Here is a 20,374-nt window from a genome sequence, read left to right as displayed (position 1 = left end):
GTGCTGAAATAATAGACTTAGAGCTAAGTCTCGTTTACCCATCAGCTCTGTGCTTGCTGACTTACATTGGCTCCCAGTCTGGCAACAATTTAATTTTAAAATTCTCATCCTCATTTTCAAATCCCTCCATGACATTGCTTCTCCAACTATCCTGTCACCTTTCCAACCCTGCAAATCTCAGCGATCACTGCACTGCTCCATTTCTGGCCTCTTCTATATCCCTGATATACATCACTTCACCAGTGGCAAGCATGCCTTCAGCTACCTGGCCCAGAGCTTTTTCCTCCTCTTGATGATGCTCTGTAAAACCTACCTGTCCTAATATCTCCTTATGTGGCTCAGTGTCAAATTTTGTTAACTCTGGTAAAGTGCCTCAGGATGTTTTACTGGTAAAGATGTATAATTGCATTTTGTAGTTAGACTGGGGTCATTTTTACAGCACTTTTCACTTTGATCTGACATCACATCGGATGGGTGCAGTTGTGGAAAGAAAAAGACATTAAATATATTAGTTGGAAACCAGTCCTCTGGCAGTAAGAGCTTACTATGTATGAATGCTGAATCTTCAAGAGGGATAGAGGAATTGTGAATATGTCTCATATGTACTCATAATTCACACTATCATATGGTGGAAAGATAAACCCCTGATTGTAAGGAGCACAGGGTCCACTTACAAAATTTATCTGGTGAACCCAAGAAATTATCTAATGCAGATCTGAAATTCGTAGCAGAGACCCAAGTTGTAATTCATTAACCTTGTTTGATAATTGGGTGCCATTTACCCAATTCCAGCACACATATTTCAGTAGTTTTGAGTCGCAGATGTCCAGACTGACCCATCGGATGTGATATCAGAATAAACTGAATAGCATTATAAATAGGATCCCTCTCTAGCAACAACTTACTTGCACTTACATAGTATATTCACAAATTGGCATTGTCAGAACAGATTTTATTAAGCTAACTTTTCTGTGGCTGGATTCAAGTCTATTCCTGTGTCACAATAAAAGTGATCAATCATATTTCTGAACCTATTCTCCTTATAATTTGAATATATAAACTATTATGGTGTTTATTCTTTATGCACATGTCTGTTTATAGCTCTCACCTTTGAGTCAGAAGATCATTTTCATGTTGTAGATTTTTCAGTCGAAAGAGTGAGGCTTCTGAGCATCACTCTTCCCAGTGGCATTGTTGTTTTCCCTTTGAGTAAGTAGACATGAAGAGGTGCAGTGACGAATTGGTAGCTAGATTTGTGCAACAGAATTATGTCATATCATCTATTACAGAATGGGGCTTGTATGGGCTGCTGTCATAAGAAGGCATGCCTCAATTGCCACATCCATCGTACTTTTGTAAACCACAGTTACTTCAATTTCTTCCTTGAAGTTTCTGCATTTTTTTGACTACCAGTCTTAATGCAATCCAGCAGTTTTAGCTCCACCCTGACCACCAGGAATGCATAATCCAAGCTAGAGAAGCCAGTGGATAAATACAAATATAAATGTGGGTAGTAGGTTTTCGTTTGAGCCTATTTAGGAATTAAACTGATTAACTACGCTAAAACTGTGTGCACTACTAACAGAATTATAACATTGATGGGTTTGTTCCCTGTCGTGGCAAAGCAGGTAGACATTAAAGATACCATGGCACCATTTGAGAAAAACATGCCAGTATTCCCAATATTCTGGCCAACCTTTCTCAACAGCAGAGAGAAATGGTTAAATTGTCGTTCACCTCATTTGTTATTTGTGAGACTTTTACAAAAGTTTGCTGTTGTGTATGCCTCCATAACAAGTGACTGCCTTTCAAATGTAAATTATTAGTTGTGAAACTCATTGAAAATGATAGGCTGTTAACAAAAATACAAGTTCCATATTTTGTAATATTTTATTTTCTTTAACAGAGGAAGAAGAGGAGCAGGTCCCCACCGATGGAGGCACATCAGCAGAAGCTATGCAAGTTCCCCTTGAAGAGGAAGAAGAGGATATGGAAGAGGAAGAGGCTGTTAATGATGAAAACTTTTTGGGCAAGAGGCCACTTGAAAGCCCTGACTCTGTTGACTTACCAGTTGCAAAGCGAGCTAGAACAGCTGGCTGTAAAATGGAGAGCCCTGATGGTGTCTTAGAACCAAGGGAACCCTTGAGTATGATCAATTCTCAAAGGGTGCCTCCTGTTTTATCTCCAGTTGCACCACCAGACCATTCTGGCTCACTGCCACTTTCACCTGAACCTCCGATGCTTGCACCCATACCAAAACCATCACAACTTTCAACCCCCAAATCTTCCGATTCGAAAGTGCTCACATCTAAAGTCAAATCTAAAGTCTCCTCTTCACCAGTACAAAAAAACAAATCCCCTAAAGGATCTCAGTTGGCACTTTCAGGAAGTCCCATTCGCTCTCCAAAAGCTTCATTAAAATCAGACAAAAAATCACCTCTGCGGACAAAAAGTCCCAAAAGTCCTAAAAGTCCAAAAGTACCAGCAAATGTTTCTCATTCCACTGCCAAGAATGAAACTCCAAACCGAACACCATTATCTGTCTGTAACTCAGGGTCTGAAAAACTGGGGAAAGATAATGTACAAATAAAGCAGCCACATACATCAACGGAATTGGAGAAACCAAACGTTTTGGATACGTCGCCAAAAAAATTGCCAGTGCCTGATAAGAGTATTGATGACTCTATTGATGCTGTTATAGCTCGTGCTTGTGCCGAGCGTGAGCCAGACCCTTTTGAGTTTTCTTCTGGGTCCGAATCAGAAAGTGAAATCTTCACTAGTCCCAGAAGGCTCACTATTTCAGAATCATCAACACCGCGGATGCTTTCCCTATCTAGCAGCTTTAGCAGGGGTAGTGCAACCCCTGTGTCATCTTCAGGGCCAACAACTAGCACAAACGTGTCATGGACTTTGGATGATTCCATTAATGAGGTTGTCAGGAAGGCGAGCTTAGGTACACCTCCTTCTGTACCTGCATCCATGCCTGACTTGTCCTCCCCTTCTGCTTCCCCACCAACTCCCGAACCCCTTCTTAAGCTCTATGAAGAACGTACAAAGCATGCGTCTTCATCCGACGTGAAGAAAAAGCTGAAGAAAGAGATTAAGATGAAAATCAAGAAGAAGGAAAAAGAAAAGCTGAAAGATAAGGACAGGGACAAAAAGGATAAAGGCAAAGATAAAGAGAAAAATAAGGATAAGGAAAAGGAAGCCAACAAAGAATCCAAGATTTTTTTCAGAGAATTTGGTAAAGAATACGATAAAGATCCATTTAAATTTAGAATTAAAGACTTTGATGAGAGTGATGTAAAGTTAAAACATAAAGATGGGAGCTTTAGAAAGGACAAAGAAAAGCACAAAGAAAAGAAAAAAGATAAAGAAAAGGGGAAAAAGGATAAGGAAAAGAATAAAGACAAGGATAAACATAAAGCTAAGGCCCCTTCAGCAGGGTTTATCCCAAAAGAGGTCCCATTGCCCTTGTTCAGCACCCCGAGCAATATCAAGACGCAGTGTGTTTTGCCAGCAGTGTCTCCTATGGTTCCGGAAAGACTGTTTGAGGAAAAGTCGAAAGAGAAGGACAAGAAAAAAGACAAAAAGGAGAAAAAGAAGAAAAAAGACAAGGACAAGGAAAGAATGAAGGAAAAGGAGAAAAAGGAGAAGGAAAAGAAGGAAAAGGAGAAAGAAAAAGATAAGCATAAAAATGAAAAAGTAAGTTGTACTATGAAGTGTGTATTGCTTTTAACAGTGAGTGTTCTGTCGATAGTTGAGCATGACTGCAGCTAAGCTAAGTTGTACTATCAGTGTCAAGTATTTATAACAAGTCATTGCTGTAAGGATGTTGACTTTAGTTCCTGTTAATCTCTTTTTAAAGACCTATTTTGGAAAACTGGCCTTCATGCAGGTACAAAACTCTGAATTTCTAAATTCCAGTGGCCATGTGTGGCATCAGAACCAGACTACTGACCCTCATGTTTTAGAAAATCCCTGAGGTTAGCTATTTATTTACTGGATTTGAGTCTAGTTGTTTTCGTCAAGGAAACGCTTACAGGTATTTGTGTATTTTAAAACTGGGTATTAGAGGTCGTTTATAGTACAGAGATATAATAAAGGGTTAATATAATAAAGTATAATTTAGTATAATAAAGTCGTTAGTATAATAAAGGGAAAGATGATTAAAATATACTTAAAAATACATGAATGATTAAACTGCTACTCTTAAGTTTGCACTGTGAATTATGCCTTTGCTGAACTTCACACAACAGCTCAGAGGCTTTTCGTCCTACTGCATGTATGTAGTAAAGAAAATCATGAAGCCAGGAGACATCAGATGTTCCTAGATACTATTGTAATTTAGATTAATCTGCTTAGATAAGCTTCGAAGTTGTTTTTTTTTGCTGCAAGACAGGATTTGAAAAATGAATTTTTCAGAGACCCACTCTAACGCTTTCACTTTGTGATGGCGCTTCACGGGTGTCCTAGAAGAAATGTAGAGCAACAGAGTATTATCAGTTTGTGCCTTGAGGTATGTAGTAAAAAGAATCTAAATCCCAGAAGATTAACAGAAAAATGCAACACACTCCAAAAAGGGGCTTATGTGACTGGTATTATTTATCCAGGTGAAAAGAATGGTGCTTATATATAAGACTGTGAACAAATCCACTGGCAATGTATTTCTAGTACTCCACAAAGGAGTCTTATATTAGTGGCCCTTCACTATCTTGCTTTAAACCCTGTCACCAGCCCAATTTTGTATGCTAGTCCACTTATTAAATTTGGCTTCTTGTGAAGTTGTCTTTTTTCTCAAATGTACAAACGTGTTTCTATTCACAGGCATTTCAAATCCACAGTGTCCTGCAATATATGTGCACACGTATTTCTATCAATGAGAAATAAATGTCTTAATTAAACCACCTAATAGATGACTAGTTGACCAATCTGTGATGTCCCATTTTATCACTTCATTATAACAAACTTATTTAAAAAGTATACCATTGCAGATATCATGCTAGTATTTGAACAGCAGAGGTATATCTAAAAATCATAGTTTTACATCAGCGGGATGCAAAATCTTTCAAAGGAATTTCAAAGCATGGGGAAAATTTAGACAGATTTTAAAAAATAGGAGCAGAAGTAGGCCATTTGGTTCCTCAAGCCTGCTTCCACCATTCAATAAGATCATGACTAATCTGACCATGGGCATAACTTCACTCTCCTGCCTACCCACTGCCCCCCACATAACTCTTAACCCCCTTGTCAGTCAAAAATATGTCTAATCTAGCTTTGAATATGTTCAATGACCAGCTTTCACTTCTCACTAGGGAAGAGAATTCTAAATACCAGCCACCCTCTGAAAGAAGAAATTCCTCCTCATCTCTGTCTTAAATGGGAGACCCCATGCCTCCTAGTTCTAGGTGACCCCATGAGGGGAAGCATCCTCTCAGCATGACTTGATGACACATGAATTCCTGCTTGATTTGAGTTAAGTTCTTCAAAAATTCACAATGGAGGACAATTGAAATGCATTGGTTGCTGCAACACTGGAATCTTTTCAAAGAAGCATATGATGCAATTTCTCAGAAAGCCATTGAATAAATGACATAATAGAATACATAGTTGACTCAAAAATAAGACAGGGCAGTCAAAGAATAAACTTTTCCTGCTAAAATGTGGCTGCTAGTAGAACCCTCTGGGAGATAAGTCTTTGCACTTGTCCTTGGACCAATGAGTCGGAACAGAATATTAAAAACAGATTTTCAGGTGATAGTGAGAAACAGTGCGACCATCTAGTAGGATTTAGATCTATGACATGCTGGAACGGCTGATGGCTAAACCAGTGTAGCCAGGTAGTGAATAATTCACTTGCAAATTGAAAATATGGAATATGTTTTGAATTAACTAGTTATGTAACATTTTGAAATTTTGAGATCAAAATACATAACCAGAAGGAAGGAGCAAATACAAGGCTGTATCAGCAGAGCAATAGAATACCAGTCAGAAGTGATGGATCCAATATGAAGTGCTGGTCGCAATAATGACACTTCCTGCCACAGGAAAAATATTTTTTACCATGAGACAGGGAGAAAGCAAAAATTATTTGTGCTCTAGGGATCTGGATTCTGAGAAAAGGTTGAGAAAGTTGTCTGTATTTGAAAAGGGGAGTCCTCTCAAAGATTTTCAGAAATTTGTGTAGAGTGTTAATGAAACTGATTCAGGTAAAGTGCCCATACTCAAAGGATTCAGAAATTCAAACATTGGGCAATTGTAGCTTGAACATTTTACAGAAATGTTTTAGATTCCAACATCCACAGTATTTTGCTTTTATCTAGATGAAGTTGCAGACCTTTTTTCTTCCAAGATATTTTTAAGCAGGATTGCTGCAGTGCTTGCCAAAAGCAGGGTGCATGGTGATTTCAGGCCAGCACCCAATAATCCCACCATCGGGGGAGGGGCAGGAGGTTTGTCAATTATTGACAGGTTCGAGATTCAGAAGTTTGGGTGAAAAGCAGACCACATTTAAGGGTGTTGCCATTTGTGCTTTCTGAATGAAATTGTGTTGTAAGTAAGATATTGCATAATCACTTTCCTGCAGTCCTAACAGACACGATGGTTGTAAAATCTGAAGAATGTGATTATGATTTTTTTTCCAAAGAATTTTAATGTTGGTTTTCTCTTTCTCTCTTCCCCTCCCCTGCTCCACCCACTTATAAAATTGCTGGCCTTTGGGTAGAACAAAAAGGAATTTGAGTAATATTTCCTGTAGCTGTGAGAGAGAATATTTGCACTCCAAAATTTCAGAAGTATTGTGAATCCTTTATTATCGAATTCAGCTAATCAATTTATTTTGTAAGATTTGCATACCTAGCCTTTGATCCATGCCACACACTCATGAGACAGTAATTCAGATATTGCTCTGGAATGTTACCAGTTCGCCTTTATGGCGAATTCTGTTACGGGTGAAATACATGGCATCAACACTTCAGCCCGGCTATCTTACCTTTAACATAAGTAAACTCAGTAAATTGTGAGAGTAGCCTCTTCCTTCTCCCACTAAAATGTTTTCAGATTGTTAATCTGATCATCTTTGCAAGATATTAAAAAGGATTCTTTTAATCATTCAGTCTCCTTGAATGGTATAAGTGTCCCTATTCTCTAACTATGAGAAACAAATAGATTGTTCCTCCCTCCCTTCCCACACCCCTTCCCAAGCTAGGGGCATGCACACACACATATTTATCCAAGATCATCTTTCACAGTCTTTCATAAAATACTTAGAGACTTATAAAATTCTAGCAGAACTAGTCAGAGTAGATGCAGGGAAGATGTGGGGGAGTCCAGAACCAGGGGTCACGGTCTGAGGATTCTGGGTAGACCATTTAGGACGGAGATGAGGAGACATTTCTTCACCCAAAGAGTGATGAACCAGTGGAATTCATTACCGCAGGAAGTAGTTGATGCCAAAACATTGAATGTATTCAAGAGGCAGCTGGATATTGCACTTGGTCCGAACGGGATCAAAGGTTATGGGGAAAAAGCAGGATTAGGCTATTGAGTTGGATGATCAGCCATGATCGTGATGAATGGCGGAGCAGGCTCGAAGGGCCAAATGGCCTCCTCCTGCTCCTATCTTTTATGTTTCTATAACAAACACAAGAGCATTTCACAAGTTGGTTCCTCCCAACTCTAAGCAATAGCTGAAATTGGATTAATCAAGTTGCAGCTTTCATGTTTTGACAAGAATATATGCATGCAAACGTACGAATTAGGAGCAGGAGTAGGTCATTCAGCCCTTCAAGCCTGTCTACAATTTGATAAGATCATGGCGACATTAATCCAGACATAACACCTGAGTTACTGATTATTAAGGTCTCTCGGTAGCTGTTCAGCAATCACTGTCTATTACTAAGTACCTCTTTGGCACAATGCACATTAATTTCCCTTAACTTCAGCATCTCCCATGAAAGATTCCTGAATGTCGTCTCGAATGGAATATATTAACTTGGGTTTGTCAGGTCATTGTTTTTTTGTGGCAACTCTGCAAACAAGGCACCCCTTCAATGTTCATTGGTTCTGTGACTATTTCATTAGTAAATGCAGCTCTATCCATGAAGCAATATCTCAAGAAGAGATCTAATTTCTCTCCTTCAGAGTAGATCACGGTACGCTGAATCATTGTCCAGACTTACTGTCAGTAATGAGACTAGCAAGCAAGCCTAATCTTGCTTGTCTGCTAAAAGATATATTTGCATTTTTCTGAACAGACAGACAAATGTAACGATCCTTAATTCCTTCTCACTAATATCGCTCCTTCACAGAGTCTGGCCCTTTCCTGAAAAACTACTGTCTTATTCCACATAAGTTGGCATCCAAACATATTCAGCTAATGGCAGCCTCCTTTGTCTTTTACAAGTGGTCATTCGTTATATGGTAGCCGAGGCTTATCAGGTTGTTTGATTATGCATGGGAAGGGGGAGGTTGATATGGCTGATTCTGTTCTCACTGCAGTTTCCACACTACTAATCCTCCAGCATGGGCCACTAAATAAAGATCAGAACCAGCGGGTTTCCTGCTATCTGACGTAGGACAGTGAGAAAGAATTCTGCACTAACCACAATTGCAGTTTTCTGTCCCTATGGCTCAGCTAAAAACATCGAATTGTGGGACCAATAATAGCTGACGTGGGCTTGACTTTAAAGACCTCCTGACACTTGCCATCTTTTGCATTATTTCTGAAGTATTCTCTTTTGAACTTTCCAGTTCCTCAATGGAAAAATAAAAATCCTAAAAACTTCTCCTCACATCCATTCTGTTCTGAAATCAAGACTTGTCATAGAATCCCCTACTCTCCAAATATCTCAGAAATTTCAAAACTTCTGACTCCTGTTTACCTCACTTTCCTCCTAAAAAAAAAAATCAGGTTTTTAAAACTTAAGCTTGGATTTGCCATTGCCTGATGTACGTAATCTATTTTATTGTTTTCATCCTTTGTAACATTCAGCACCGTGGCGCTTGGTCTTTCACCTTTTTTGGTTTAAAAAAATGCCTAAGATTTTATCCAAATTCCCCAGCAAGCTAGTTTCAAAATTTTATCATTCTCAAGAAATTTATATTCTTTGATTGCACCCTGCCCTAATCTTGGCTTCCATTACTCCACAATGTCAATATAAAATATGCTACAACACTCTCTACAGAGAGGGTCTAACTTTTTCACGCAACAGGGCAACAGTTTTGTTCAGACTTCAGGAATCTGTATTTCTAATCAGGTTTGCCAAAATACCAACTGGATTTTTAAAAATTGCAGCTATTTGGCTTGAAAGAAACAGTCAACAGTAGATAACTATGCTTGAAATCATATTTAACTACACTTAGAACAAGCCTTAAATTGGTTACTTTGGACCACCTATAAAGCTGCCATGTCTTCTAACAGGGGGATCACAATAAGCATAAGCAATGTCAATATTACGGGCCTTAAAACTTCTTAAACCAATGTCACACTTGTAATTCTCCCCACTGTTTATTGGATTTACTCTCCACTGAGGCATGAGGGATGAATAATGACCCTGCAGCTCATTTAACTTTACAAGCCATACGAGCAGCTGTCTTAGAACATTGCAAATTATCTTGTGCTGGGGTTCAGGTAACAAACACATCACTTGAACTTCACTCTTGCAGTATGGCATCTAAACTCATCAAATACAATACTGCATTATAACCAGTTAAGAAGATATTATAATTTGGCATACATGCTAACTGTGAATTCTTAGCAAGCATGTGAAATAGGAACAGAAGTAGGCCGTTCGGGGGAGGCGGTTGCATACCAGAGGGTACTGCTTTGAGGACTCTGGTCTGAATCTCGCCATGGCAGATGGTGAAATTTGAATTCAATAAAATTTCTTGAATTGAAAAATCTAATGAAGACCATGAAACCATTGTTGTAAAAATTCATCTGGTTCACCAGTGTCCTTTAGAGTAGGAAATCTGCCATTCTTACCTGGCCAGGCCTTCATGTGACCCCAGGCCCAACGAAATGTAGTTGACTCTTAAGTGTCCTCTGAAATGGCTTAGTAAGCCACTCAGTTCAAGGGCAATTAGGGATGGACAATAATGCTGGCCCACATCCCATGAATGAATAAAAAAGAAAGCCCCTCAAGCCTTCTTGATCACATGCAGTATCTGCATTCTAACTTTCTTGCGACTTATGAACGAGAACACCTTAATCCCTCTGCACCTTGGCATTCTGCCGTCATTTCCCATTTAATATTCTGCTTTTTAATCTTCCTGCCAATGTCAACAACTTCACACTTTCCCACATTATATTCCATCTGCCAGATTTTTACCCATTCACCCAACCTATCTATATGCAAACTTCATACGTCTTGTTCACAACATACTTTCCTACCTATCTTTGTGTTGTCTTCAAATTTAGCTACCATACCTTTACTCCCCTCATTTAAGTTGATGAAATGAATTGTAAAATGTTGAGGCTGCAGCACAAACCCCTGTGGGATTCCACTCAACAAATCCTGCTAATCAGACAAGGACCCATTTATACATACTCTATTTTCTGCCGTCCAACCAATTTTCAGTCCAGGCTAATATGTAACCCCCTTTAACCTTTGATGTGGCATCTTATCAAATCATTTTTGGAAATCCAAGTACAATAATCTACAGGCTCCCCTTTATTCATGGCACATGTTACACCTTCAAAGAACTCTAGTACATTAGTCAAACATGATTACCCTTTCATAAAACCACACTGACTCTCCCCAATTACCTTGAACTTGTCTAAGTGCCCAGCTATAACCTCTTTCCCCAGGGCAGATGTCAAGCTAGCTAGTCTATAATTTCCTGTTTTCTGCCTCCCTGCTTCCTTCAATAGAGGAATATATTTACTATATATTTATATATGGCACCTTTCCAGAATCTAACAAGTTTCAGAAAATTAACACCAATGGATGTATGATCTCATTAGCCACCTTTTTTGAGACACTGAGTCCATCAGAACCTGGAGATTTGTCAACCATTACTTTGCTCAATACCTCATCCCTAGTGATTGTCATTTCACCAAGTTCCTGTCTCTCTCCCACCTCCCGATTTACAGCTATTACTGGAATGTTTCTTGTATCCTCTATTGTGAATACAGAAACAAAATATCTGTTCATGCCATCACCATTTTGTTATTATCTATTAACTCCCCATTCTCACTCTCTGGAGGACCAACACGTGCCTTACTTGATCTTTTCCTGTTTAAATACCTGTAGAAACTCTTGCTATCTGTTTTTGCATTCCCAGCTACCTTCTCCTCGTACTCTTAATTTGTTTCCCCTGATTATCCTTCTAGTCATTCTCTGTTGATCTTTATATTCTGAAAAATCACATGACCTGACACTCATCTTTGCGCAGGTTTTTGTTTTTTCTTCAAGTTTGATGGTTTCCTCAACTTTAATTAAACATGAATGGTGACTCCTCTTTTTAGAATTTTTCTTTACAGCAGAGATATACTTATTCTGTGTGCTCTTAAGAAAATTTGTAGTATATCACGTTCATTAATCCTATGTGGATGGCATCTCATATCAAAGCAATTCCAGGATTACCTAGATTTTCCGCCCATTAACTGTGAATGGGAGGGAAATCTAGTTGAGTGTGAATTGGCCATAATTATCTTGCATAGCACCTGTCAGTAGCAAAAGAAAACTGGGGGAGATGTTATAAAATCACCCTCGCAACCTGCACACTAACACTAGTCCAAGATTCAAATGGCAGTTCTAAATTGTTCATCTTCACTCTCCTGGTTTACCTCGTCATTTAAACCCTTCAATAAGATTATTGCTTAGGAACAATCCCTATTCAATTTCAATTCTTTCCATTTTTAGTTGGTCAATCCACTTATAGGAGAATTTAATCAAAGACTGCAGTGGTTGAAAGGATTACCCATTACACCATTATTTCCTCAGGGCAGCTAAGGATGAGCAACAGTTGTTGCCCATATCCTAAAAAATATGTGTATTAATTTTTTTTAAAAGATGTTTCTAAGGGATCCCAATGGTCCATATATTGTAATTATACTGTACTACCTATGTCATGGTGAATTTTCAGTCTTAACCTGGCCATCGGGTAAAGAAACTAAAGATGAATGATGACTCTTCCTCAGAGCTAAGAAGCAAATTTCCTGCTTTAAGATTTTTGACAATGATGGAGACCTAAAAGATGGAAGAATACAACTTCAAAATTCAGGATAAATATTCACCTAAAGTTAAATTATAGGTCCGGATTTATTATCCATTTGCCCAGTTCAACTACCCACTTCTACTTCAGAGCCTCAGAATCCATTTAAAGATAGCAGATGGGCTCTTCTGTCATTGCTCAAAACAACCAGAGTTCTAGAATAGGGACTTACACACAACTGCATTTGATGCAACATTGGAGTCACGCTGCATCTACTGAGGTGGAATTATGTTATGTAATTATATTTTAGCTGGTATTTTTTCGACATCAAATTATTTGTGTATTTCACTGATAAAATGACTTTTGCTCTAGCTTTATCAAAGTGCATGTATGCAAATTGCAAGCAGTTTACAATTTATTAATTAGCAATACTATGCTTATCACTGTATTTCAGTCCCAGGCAAAAACCGAAGTCATTATACCAGCTCCTTCCCCTGTTATTCCAAGGCTTACCCTGAGGGTCGGTGCTGGCCAGGACAAAATGTGAGTACTGTGTTTTTAAAAATTATTCAAGAGTGGTAATGTTGTTTACATAAAGGTAAAGACTAGTACCATTTCATGTAAAAATTGGTACTTATTTTTTGTAGTTCAATTTGATGGGCTTAGTTCAATTTCCTTACCTACCTTATAACTCAAAGCATGCATTATTGTCTTCAATATAGTTCATTTGTTATTATAATAACAACTTTGTCAATAATGGGAAAACAAAGTATTGAATGAATGAATTGTAATTTAACAAGAAACAAATCCAGCATTCCAAGGATTGTACCATATTCTCTTAATAGTTGAAATTTCCACTTCACTTCTGTAGGTTGATTGTTGCATGTGCTGTGTACTTTCATTCCTTGCCTTGTCTTAATTTTTTTTTAGCCAGGCCAGATATAACATCTTAAGTGGTAGAGCGGAGGGTGGACTTAAAAGGGAGACTATTGTGTGGATGAGCAAAATCAGTTGAGGGAACAGGCATTTTCACCACCTTTCTGCCCGCTTCATGATATACTTCAAATATAAAAATAGCAGCATGTGGACTTGATGGAAATATAAGCATTGGAATCATATGTAATAATTTGTGATACCTGTTTACCACAGTAAAGAAAAGGTTTCCGTGATCCCAATGTCTTAATTATTCATAAGTGCTGTACAAAGCAACCTGGAACCGACTCTTCTTTGGAAGACAGGCTTCAGTGATTTCATGAAGTTCTATTTCAGTGACTCCGTGAATGAAGGTGGAGAGGCATAGAAATATCAATTCATCATTTCATGGTAGAGGGAGACTATCTCTGATCTGATTTAAAAGTATAAGCAATTGGGACAAGGGAGAACTCAGAAATGCATTTAAAGTATTCAGTATTATAAAGTAATTCTATTAAATATTTATCCTCTTCATATATTATTGTAATATATTTCTGGGTGTCAGCATTAACTCTGATTTTATCCTCTGAAATATACAGTCAAGTGAAGCCCTAGGTTGACCACAGGGCCCACACTGAGTTAGCCAATCCCACTGGGACGGAGAGTAAGAATGCTGCAGTTAAGCTCCGCACAGCTGGTTTAGATACTGTTAAAATTAAGTAAGCTGCCTACTTCTGATCACTTGCTGGGTGTATGGAATTTGGGTAAGGACTGGATCATACTCTATTGTGATGGCTACCTTCTTCTTCAATTCTCTACCTGAAGGTAGGTCCTTGGCAATTACTCACCAAACCACAGCTAAGTGCAGCGATTTGCTTTTTCACTATGGATAGGGCAAGGTCCCAAGTCTACCTCAGCTGGAACATGGATTGAACCCTGTTGTTAGGATTTATCTGATCCACATGCTAGTTGTCTAACCAACCCAGCTGGACGAACCGACCCCCTTGAATAACCTAATAATGCTCAAAACTTAAGTGTATTCTAACTGTTTTCAGCAAAACTAAGCCTGAATGTCCACAAAAATTATTAATACCCAAAATAATAGGGACGCTGAGAAGCAATATTCTAAACTTGCATTCATGGTCAAAAATAATTCTGGTGCTGCTAGATCTGTGTTATGAAACATGATACTCTCTGCAGTCTTACAGTTGGCTCATCAAAGGTATTATAGGCACTGAGGATGCAGTTAACTTTCACAGCACACTCTTTCAGTTAGCAAAAATGACACATGTCGACATTAAGGGTCGACATGGGTGTTTTTCCGGTTGGAGGAAGGTAACTAGTGGCGTGCCGCAGGGATCGGTACTCGGGCCGCAACTGTTTACCATTTATATAGATGATCTGGAGGAGGGGACGGAGTGTAGGGTAACGAAGTTTGCAGACGACACAAAGATAAGTGGAAAAGTGAATCGTGTGGAGGACGGAGAAGATCTGCAGAGAGATTTGGACAGGCTGAGTGAGTGGGCGAGGATATGGCAAATGGAGTATAACGTTGATAAATGCGAGGTTATACACTTTGGAGGAAATAATAACAAATGGGATTACTATCTCAATGGAAACAAATTAAAACATGCTACCGTGCAAAGGGACCTGGGGGTCCTTGTGCATGAGACGCAAAAGCCCAGTCTGCAGGTACAACAGGTGATCAAGAAGGCAAATGGGATGTTGGCCTATATTGCGAGGGGGATAGAATATAAAAGCAGGGATGTCTTGATGCACCTGTACAGGGCATTGGTGAGGCCGCAGCTGGAATACTGTGTGCAGTATTGGTCCCCTTATATGAGGAAGGATATATTGGCATTGGAGGGAGTGCAGAGAAGGTTCACCAGGTTGATACCGGAGATGAGGGGTTTGGATTATGAGGAGAGGCTGAGGAGATTGGGTTTGTACTCGTTGGAGTTTAGAAGGATGAGGGGGGATCTTATGGAGACTTATAAGATAATGCGGGGGCTGGATAGGGTGGAGGCGGAGAGATTCTTTCCACTTAGTAAGGAAGTTAAAACTAGAGGACACAGCCTCAAAATAAAGGGGGGTCGGTTTAAGACAGAGTTGAGGAGGAACTTCTTCTCCCAGAGGGTGGTGAATCTCTGGAATTCTCTGCCCACTGAGGTGGTGGAGGCTACCTCGCTGAATATGTTTAAAACGCGGATGGATGGATTCCTGAGCGGTAAGGGAATTAAGGGTTATGGGGATCAGGCGGGTAAGTGGTACTGATCCACGTCAGATCAGCCATGATCTTATTGAATGGCGGGGCAGGCTCGAGGGGCTAGATGGCCTACTCCTGCTCCTATTTCTTATGTTCTTATGTTCTTAAGAACATGCCGACCAGCTCTCTTGTGTCCAGGGTCATTCCTATATTTTGTGGAAATACTGGAAGAGATATGGAAGTGCTTTCCCATAATTGTGGTCATATGCAATTTTAAAAACTATCTTCCAGAACAACTGTGGAAGCTCTGTGAGAACACGGGAGCAGTAAAGAGTCCTGAATCACAGCTGTACAAATTCATGATCTTATAAAATAGCTGCAATTTAAAATCATTTAAATTGGAGGGAATTCCAAATGGCAAATCATATATCTTTCAAATTAGAAATTAAGAATCTGATTATAACAATCTACTTCAATAGCTTACCAAAAGATTTCTGCAGCCAGATTTGCTGAATCCGAATTTGCATCCCAACAGTGCTGAATTCCATTCCTGTTTAAATTTCACTCTGAGGTGTTCTTTTCCCCTTATCATTTTAACATTTTACTTTGCAGGCTTTATTTTGTTCTCTGTAGTCGAAAGATATCTTCTTTGGTGCATGCATCAACTCTGACCGATCAACTGCTTAAATCCCCAATGCTTCTGAAACTGATACCACTACCTTCGCAGCAAAATAACCCATTAGTAAAACCAAGCAGGGTCAATCTAAATGGGCTGTTGAAAATAGTATTTATCCTTATAACCCCACATATATAACAGCTGAATCCACGTTATGGATCAATCAGATGTGTGTGATTTCAAAGTAAAGAAATTGGCATTACCAAACAAAGAGTACAATAAAAGAACAATTAGAAAAACACGAATATAGTGCCAATGCCTGTTCAGTGTGAGTACTGACCTTGAGGATCTCCAGAAAAATAAATTATATTTGTGCTATCTATTAGTTTTTAATGTGATTGTTTGGCACTGCTGGTATATTCTGAGATTGCTCTCATGTGTGAACGGCGCAGTAAAACTTTCAAAGCTATGCCGCTCGGGGCGGCACGGTGGCACAGTGGTTAGCACTGCTGCCTCACAGCTCCTGAGACCCGGGTTCAATTCCCAGCTTGGGTCACCGTCTGTGTGGAGTTTGCACGTTTTCCCCGTGTCTGCGTGGGGTTTCCTCCGGGTGCTCTGGTTTCCTCCCACAGTCCAAAGATGTGCGGGTTAGGTGCATTGGCCATGCTAAATTGCCCCTTGGTGTCCCGGGATGCTTAGGTTAGAGGGATTAACCGGATAAAATATGTGGGGTTACTGGGGGGGGGGTGGGGGGGATAGGGCCTGGGTGGGATTGTTGTCAGTGCAGACACGATGGGCCGAATGGCCTCCTTCTGCACTGTAGGGTTTCTATGTTCTATGTTTCTATGTTCTATTATTTGCGATACAAAAGACAGGAAACCCTTGTGAAGTAATATTAGGTTGCCAAGTTCAGGTTGTCTCATTAAGGAAAGAAATCAGTGACTGTTCCTCAAAAAGCTTGAGCAACAGGTTCAGCTAAATTCCCATCAGTGATTAACAGAACAAGTGGACCTAGCACAATAGGACAGGGGAAGCAGGAGAACGAGTGAAAGCAAAGAGCAATAAGAAACAGGCGCTGGAAATGTCAGTACTCAATTCGTGCAAAATGCAGAAAGGTACTAATACTGGAAGTAGAAAATGAAATGTACAGCATGCCTGTCACATCCAAGAGAAGAAAAGACAAGAAACAAAATTCGCTATTATAATGACAAAAGTACTGTTTCCTTAATTCCAAGACATTATCCCAGCTTTGGGGTTCAGATGACAGCCCTAGATCGTTAGTGCTATATTTTCATGAATTAATGTCATCTAAACCCCCAAGATTATGTTGCTGCCTTGTATTTCACTGACAAGTACGCAGTGTTCCTTTTACACATTCCTAGAATATTTGTCATCATGAAGTAGTAGCAGTTGACTGTATTTGTGGGTAAAAATGAAAAAGAACCTGCATGTGGCTCCTGTCTCGGAACTGAAGGTGCTGACCTGAGACAGTTTGGTTGACTTTATAATGACACTAATGATGTGTGAGAATGAAACACAGTGATCAGTTGTATATTGTAGTACTTAAGTGATTGACCCTAAGGCCAGAAGATGATGGGTTTCGTTCCAGGGGAGCCTGTCCCCTGTGTAATTACTTCTAGGAATGTAGTATAACTACATACACAGCACAAGATGAGCACAATATGTCCATTTCAGTCTGTGCAAAGTCTTCCATCAATCGCACATTGTCAACAATAAAAATCAACTGTTTGATAATTATTGTAAACTCTCTTCTTTGAAACTAAGGCTCCCCCATCCCCCAGACAGGTGCTAAGGGAATGGAAAAGCATCATGCCTCACAACCACTTAGGAGTTTCACATAGATCATACCAGTTAATTGGGAAGGAGATGGGATATCACTTCTGCTTAACTTTTAATAAGGCCAGCCTGCTTTTTTTTATATTTAAATTTACATACACTTGCATTTATGTTGCGTTTTTAAAGCAGAAATGCATCCCAACGTGCTTCGCAGGAGTTTAATCAGACAAAAATCACTGCCAAACCAAAGGAGCACGAAAGTCTTTTCAAAAGGGGATTTAAGGAAGGATTTAAAGGAACAGAGAGAGACAGAGGTGTTCAGGAAAATAATTCGAGTGAAGAGCCCAGAAGGCAGAAGACATGCCGGCCAGGGGTGGATGAAAGTGTAAGAAGCTAGCGTTTGAAGAATGAGTAGTTTTTGTGTGACAGAGATAGGGTTAGGCAACAAAAGGATTTAAACTTGAGAATCACTTCAAATTTTGAGAAAACAGGATCCATAATAGATCAATAAGCACAGGGGTAATTGGTCAGTCGGACTTTGTGTAGGATAGAACAGTGGTTCCCAGCCAGTGTGTGCGCCGTGGACATCCCCCCAAATGTGCCAGAAAAAAAGATTCAAAATGATTCAAAATTCATGTAACTAAACTAAAACTAACCTTTGTCTTCAGCCATGTGATTGGCATCTCCCAAAACCTGACGAATCTTGGGCCTCCTGCACATGCATCTGCTGGGAAAGAACCGCACATGCGTGGTTTAGACTTTTTATGTTGGTTAGGACCATGCACATGACCATGGGACTTGGGGTTGAAGACCAAGGTCCCATGCACCCACATAAATAAACAAAACCCCAAAAAGGGCGCAAAAACCCAAAAGGGTGCAAAAACCCTGGGAAAAGCAACAAAGATAGGGCAAGGTTAAAATACAGGCGAGAGGACGGGGAGAAGTTAAAACAAAGTTCCCAGCAGGGGAAGAAGACAGAGAAAATAGGTGGGGTGCCTCAATTTTTTTTATCATATAGAGGTTGGGAACTGCTAGGATCGGAAACAAGCAGCAGAGTTGTGCATGAATGAATGTTTATGGGAGACCAGCTAGGAGAACATTGGAATACAGCAAAAGTATGCATGAAGGCATCAATGGCAAATGGGCTCAGGCAGGGGCAGAAATGGGCATTGGTACAGAAGTCGAAGTGGCTGGCCTGTGTGATGGAGAGGTTATGGGTTCAGGAGCTCAGCCTTGGGTCAGGTAGGTTGCTGAATTTGCAAACAATCTGATTCAAGCTTGCACAGGTTCCAGAGGAAAACAGAACCCTAACTCTTGCTGACACTTCACTGCAATACGGAGAGAGTGCTGCATTGTCAGATTTGTTATTTATTCAATTTAATGTTAAACTGAGGCTGTACCTACCATCTCGAGTTGATGTCCAAGGTCCCATGGAACTTTTTAAAGATGAGCAAGGGCATTCTCCCTATGTCCTGGCAAATAGGGTATCCCCCAAGCAACGCAAGTTGTGCCATTTGCAAATTGCTGCTGACTGCAAATCAAAAAGTATTTCAGTAGCAGTAACGTGCTTTGGGATGCACTGAGGTCACAAAAGGTGCTATGTGATTTGAAGTTCTCCCTTTCATTCTTGATTTAGTCAACTCCTGAACATGGTGGCTCAAGGTGCAGTATTCTACTATTGGCATGTGATCCGTGAGGCACTTTACTGAAGCTATCAGACTATAAAACTCATTTCAACTTTCCCGACTCTCATGGCATCAGGTCAAACATGGGCAAGGAAACATCCGGGTGATCACCACCACTACCTATTGCCACCACCACTACCCCCTAACCCCACCCCCTCTGCTGATGCACCACAGAGGAAGCACTAAGGGTGACAAGAGCACAGAATGTACTCTGGATGGGGACTGCAATGTCCATCACCAAGAGTGGCTCAGTAACACCGCAACTGGCTGAACTAGCCAAGTCCTAAAGGACATGGCTGCTAACCTGAGTCTGTGGCAGGTGGTGCTGGAACCAATAAGAGGGAAAATTATATGACCTATCCTCACCAACCTGCCTGCTGCAGATGGAACTGCTAATGGCATTATTGATAGGAGTCCTTGTGGAGATCAGGTCTCATCTTCTTATTGAAGATACCCTCCATCATGTTGTGTGGTACTACCACTGTGCTAAATGGGATAGATTTCAATTAGATCTAACAACTCAAGACTGGGCATCCATGAGCCGCTGTGGGCCCTCAGGAGAAACAAAATTATATTACAGCCACAATCTGTAACCTTATGCCCCAGCACATCCCCTACTCTACCATTAGCACCAAACCAGAGCATCAACCCTGGTTCAATGAAGAATGCAGGAGGGCATGCCAGACGCAACGCCAGTCATACTTAAAACTTGGATGTCGACCTGACGAAGCTGCAACACAGGACTACCAGCATGCCAAACAGTGAAAACAGCATGCGGTAGTCAGAGCTAAGTGATCCTACAGCCAACAGATCAGATCTAAGCTCTGCAGTCCTGCCACATCCAGTTATGAATGATGGCAGACAATTAACTCACTGGAGGAGGCTCCATAAATATCCCCATCCTCAATGCCACCATTCACAGCTGGATGTGGCAGGACTGCAGAGCTTAGATCTGATCTGATGGTTGTGGGATCACTTAGCTCTGTCAACCTGATGGAG

The 20,374-nt window shown here is 40.1% G+C and overlaps 1 protein-coding gene across 4 annotated transcripts in view; it reads left to right on the top strand.

The window, feature by feature from the left end:
• Nucleotides 1-20,374, top strand: part of taf3 (TAF3 RNA polymerase II, TATA box binding protein (TBP)-associated facto) — a 199,504-nt gene that overhangs the window by 134,073 nt on the left and 45,057 nt on the right. For all 4 annotated transcript variants that reach the window (XM_078235917.1, XM_078235918.1, XM_078235920.1 and 1 more), the window contains 2 exons: nucleotides 1,907-3,705; nucleotides 12,614-12,702. In XM_078235917.1, coding sequence (XP_078092043.1) covers nucleotides 1,907-3,705; nucleotides 12,614-12,702 — 1,888 coding nt within the window. The remainder of the gene's footprint in view (nucleotides 1-1,906; nucleotides 3,706-12,613; nucleotides 12,703-20,374) is intronic.

Source organism: Mustelus asterias, chromosome 19 (assembly GCF_964213995.1).
Source record: "Mustelus asterias chromosome 19, sMusAst1.hap1.1, whole genome shotgun sequence".
NCBI classification, from domain to species: Eukaryota; Metazoa; Chordata; class Chondrichthyes; order Carcharhiniformes; family Triakidae; genus Mustelus; species Mustelus asterias.
Note: the sequence above shows the minus strand (reverse complement) of the source record. Positions and strands in the feature narration are given on the sequence as shown.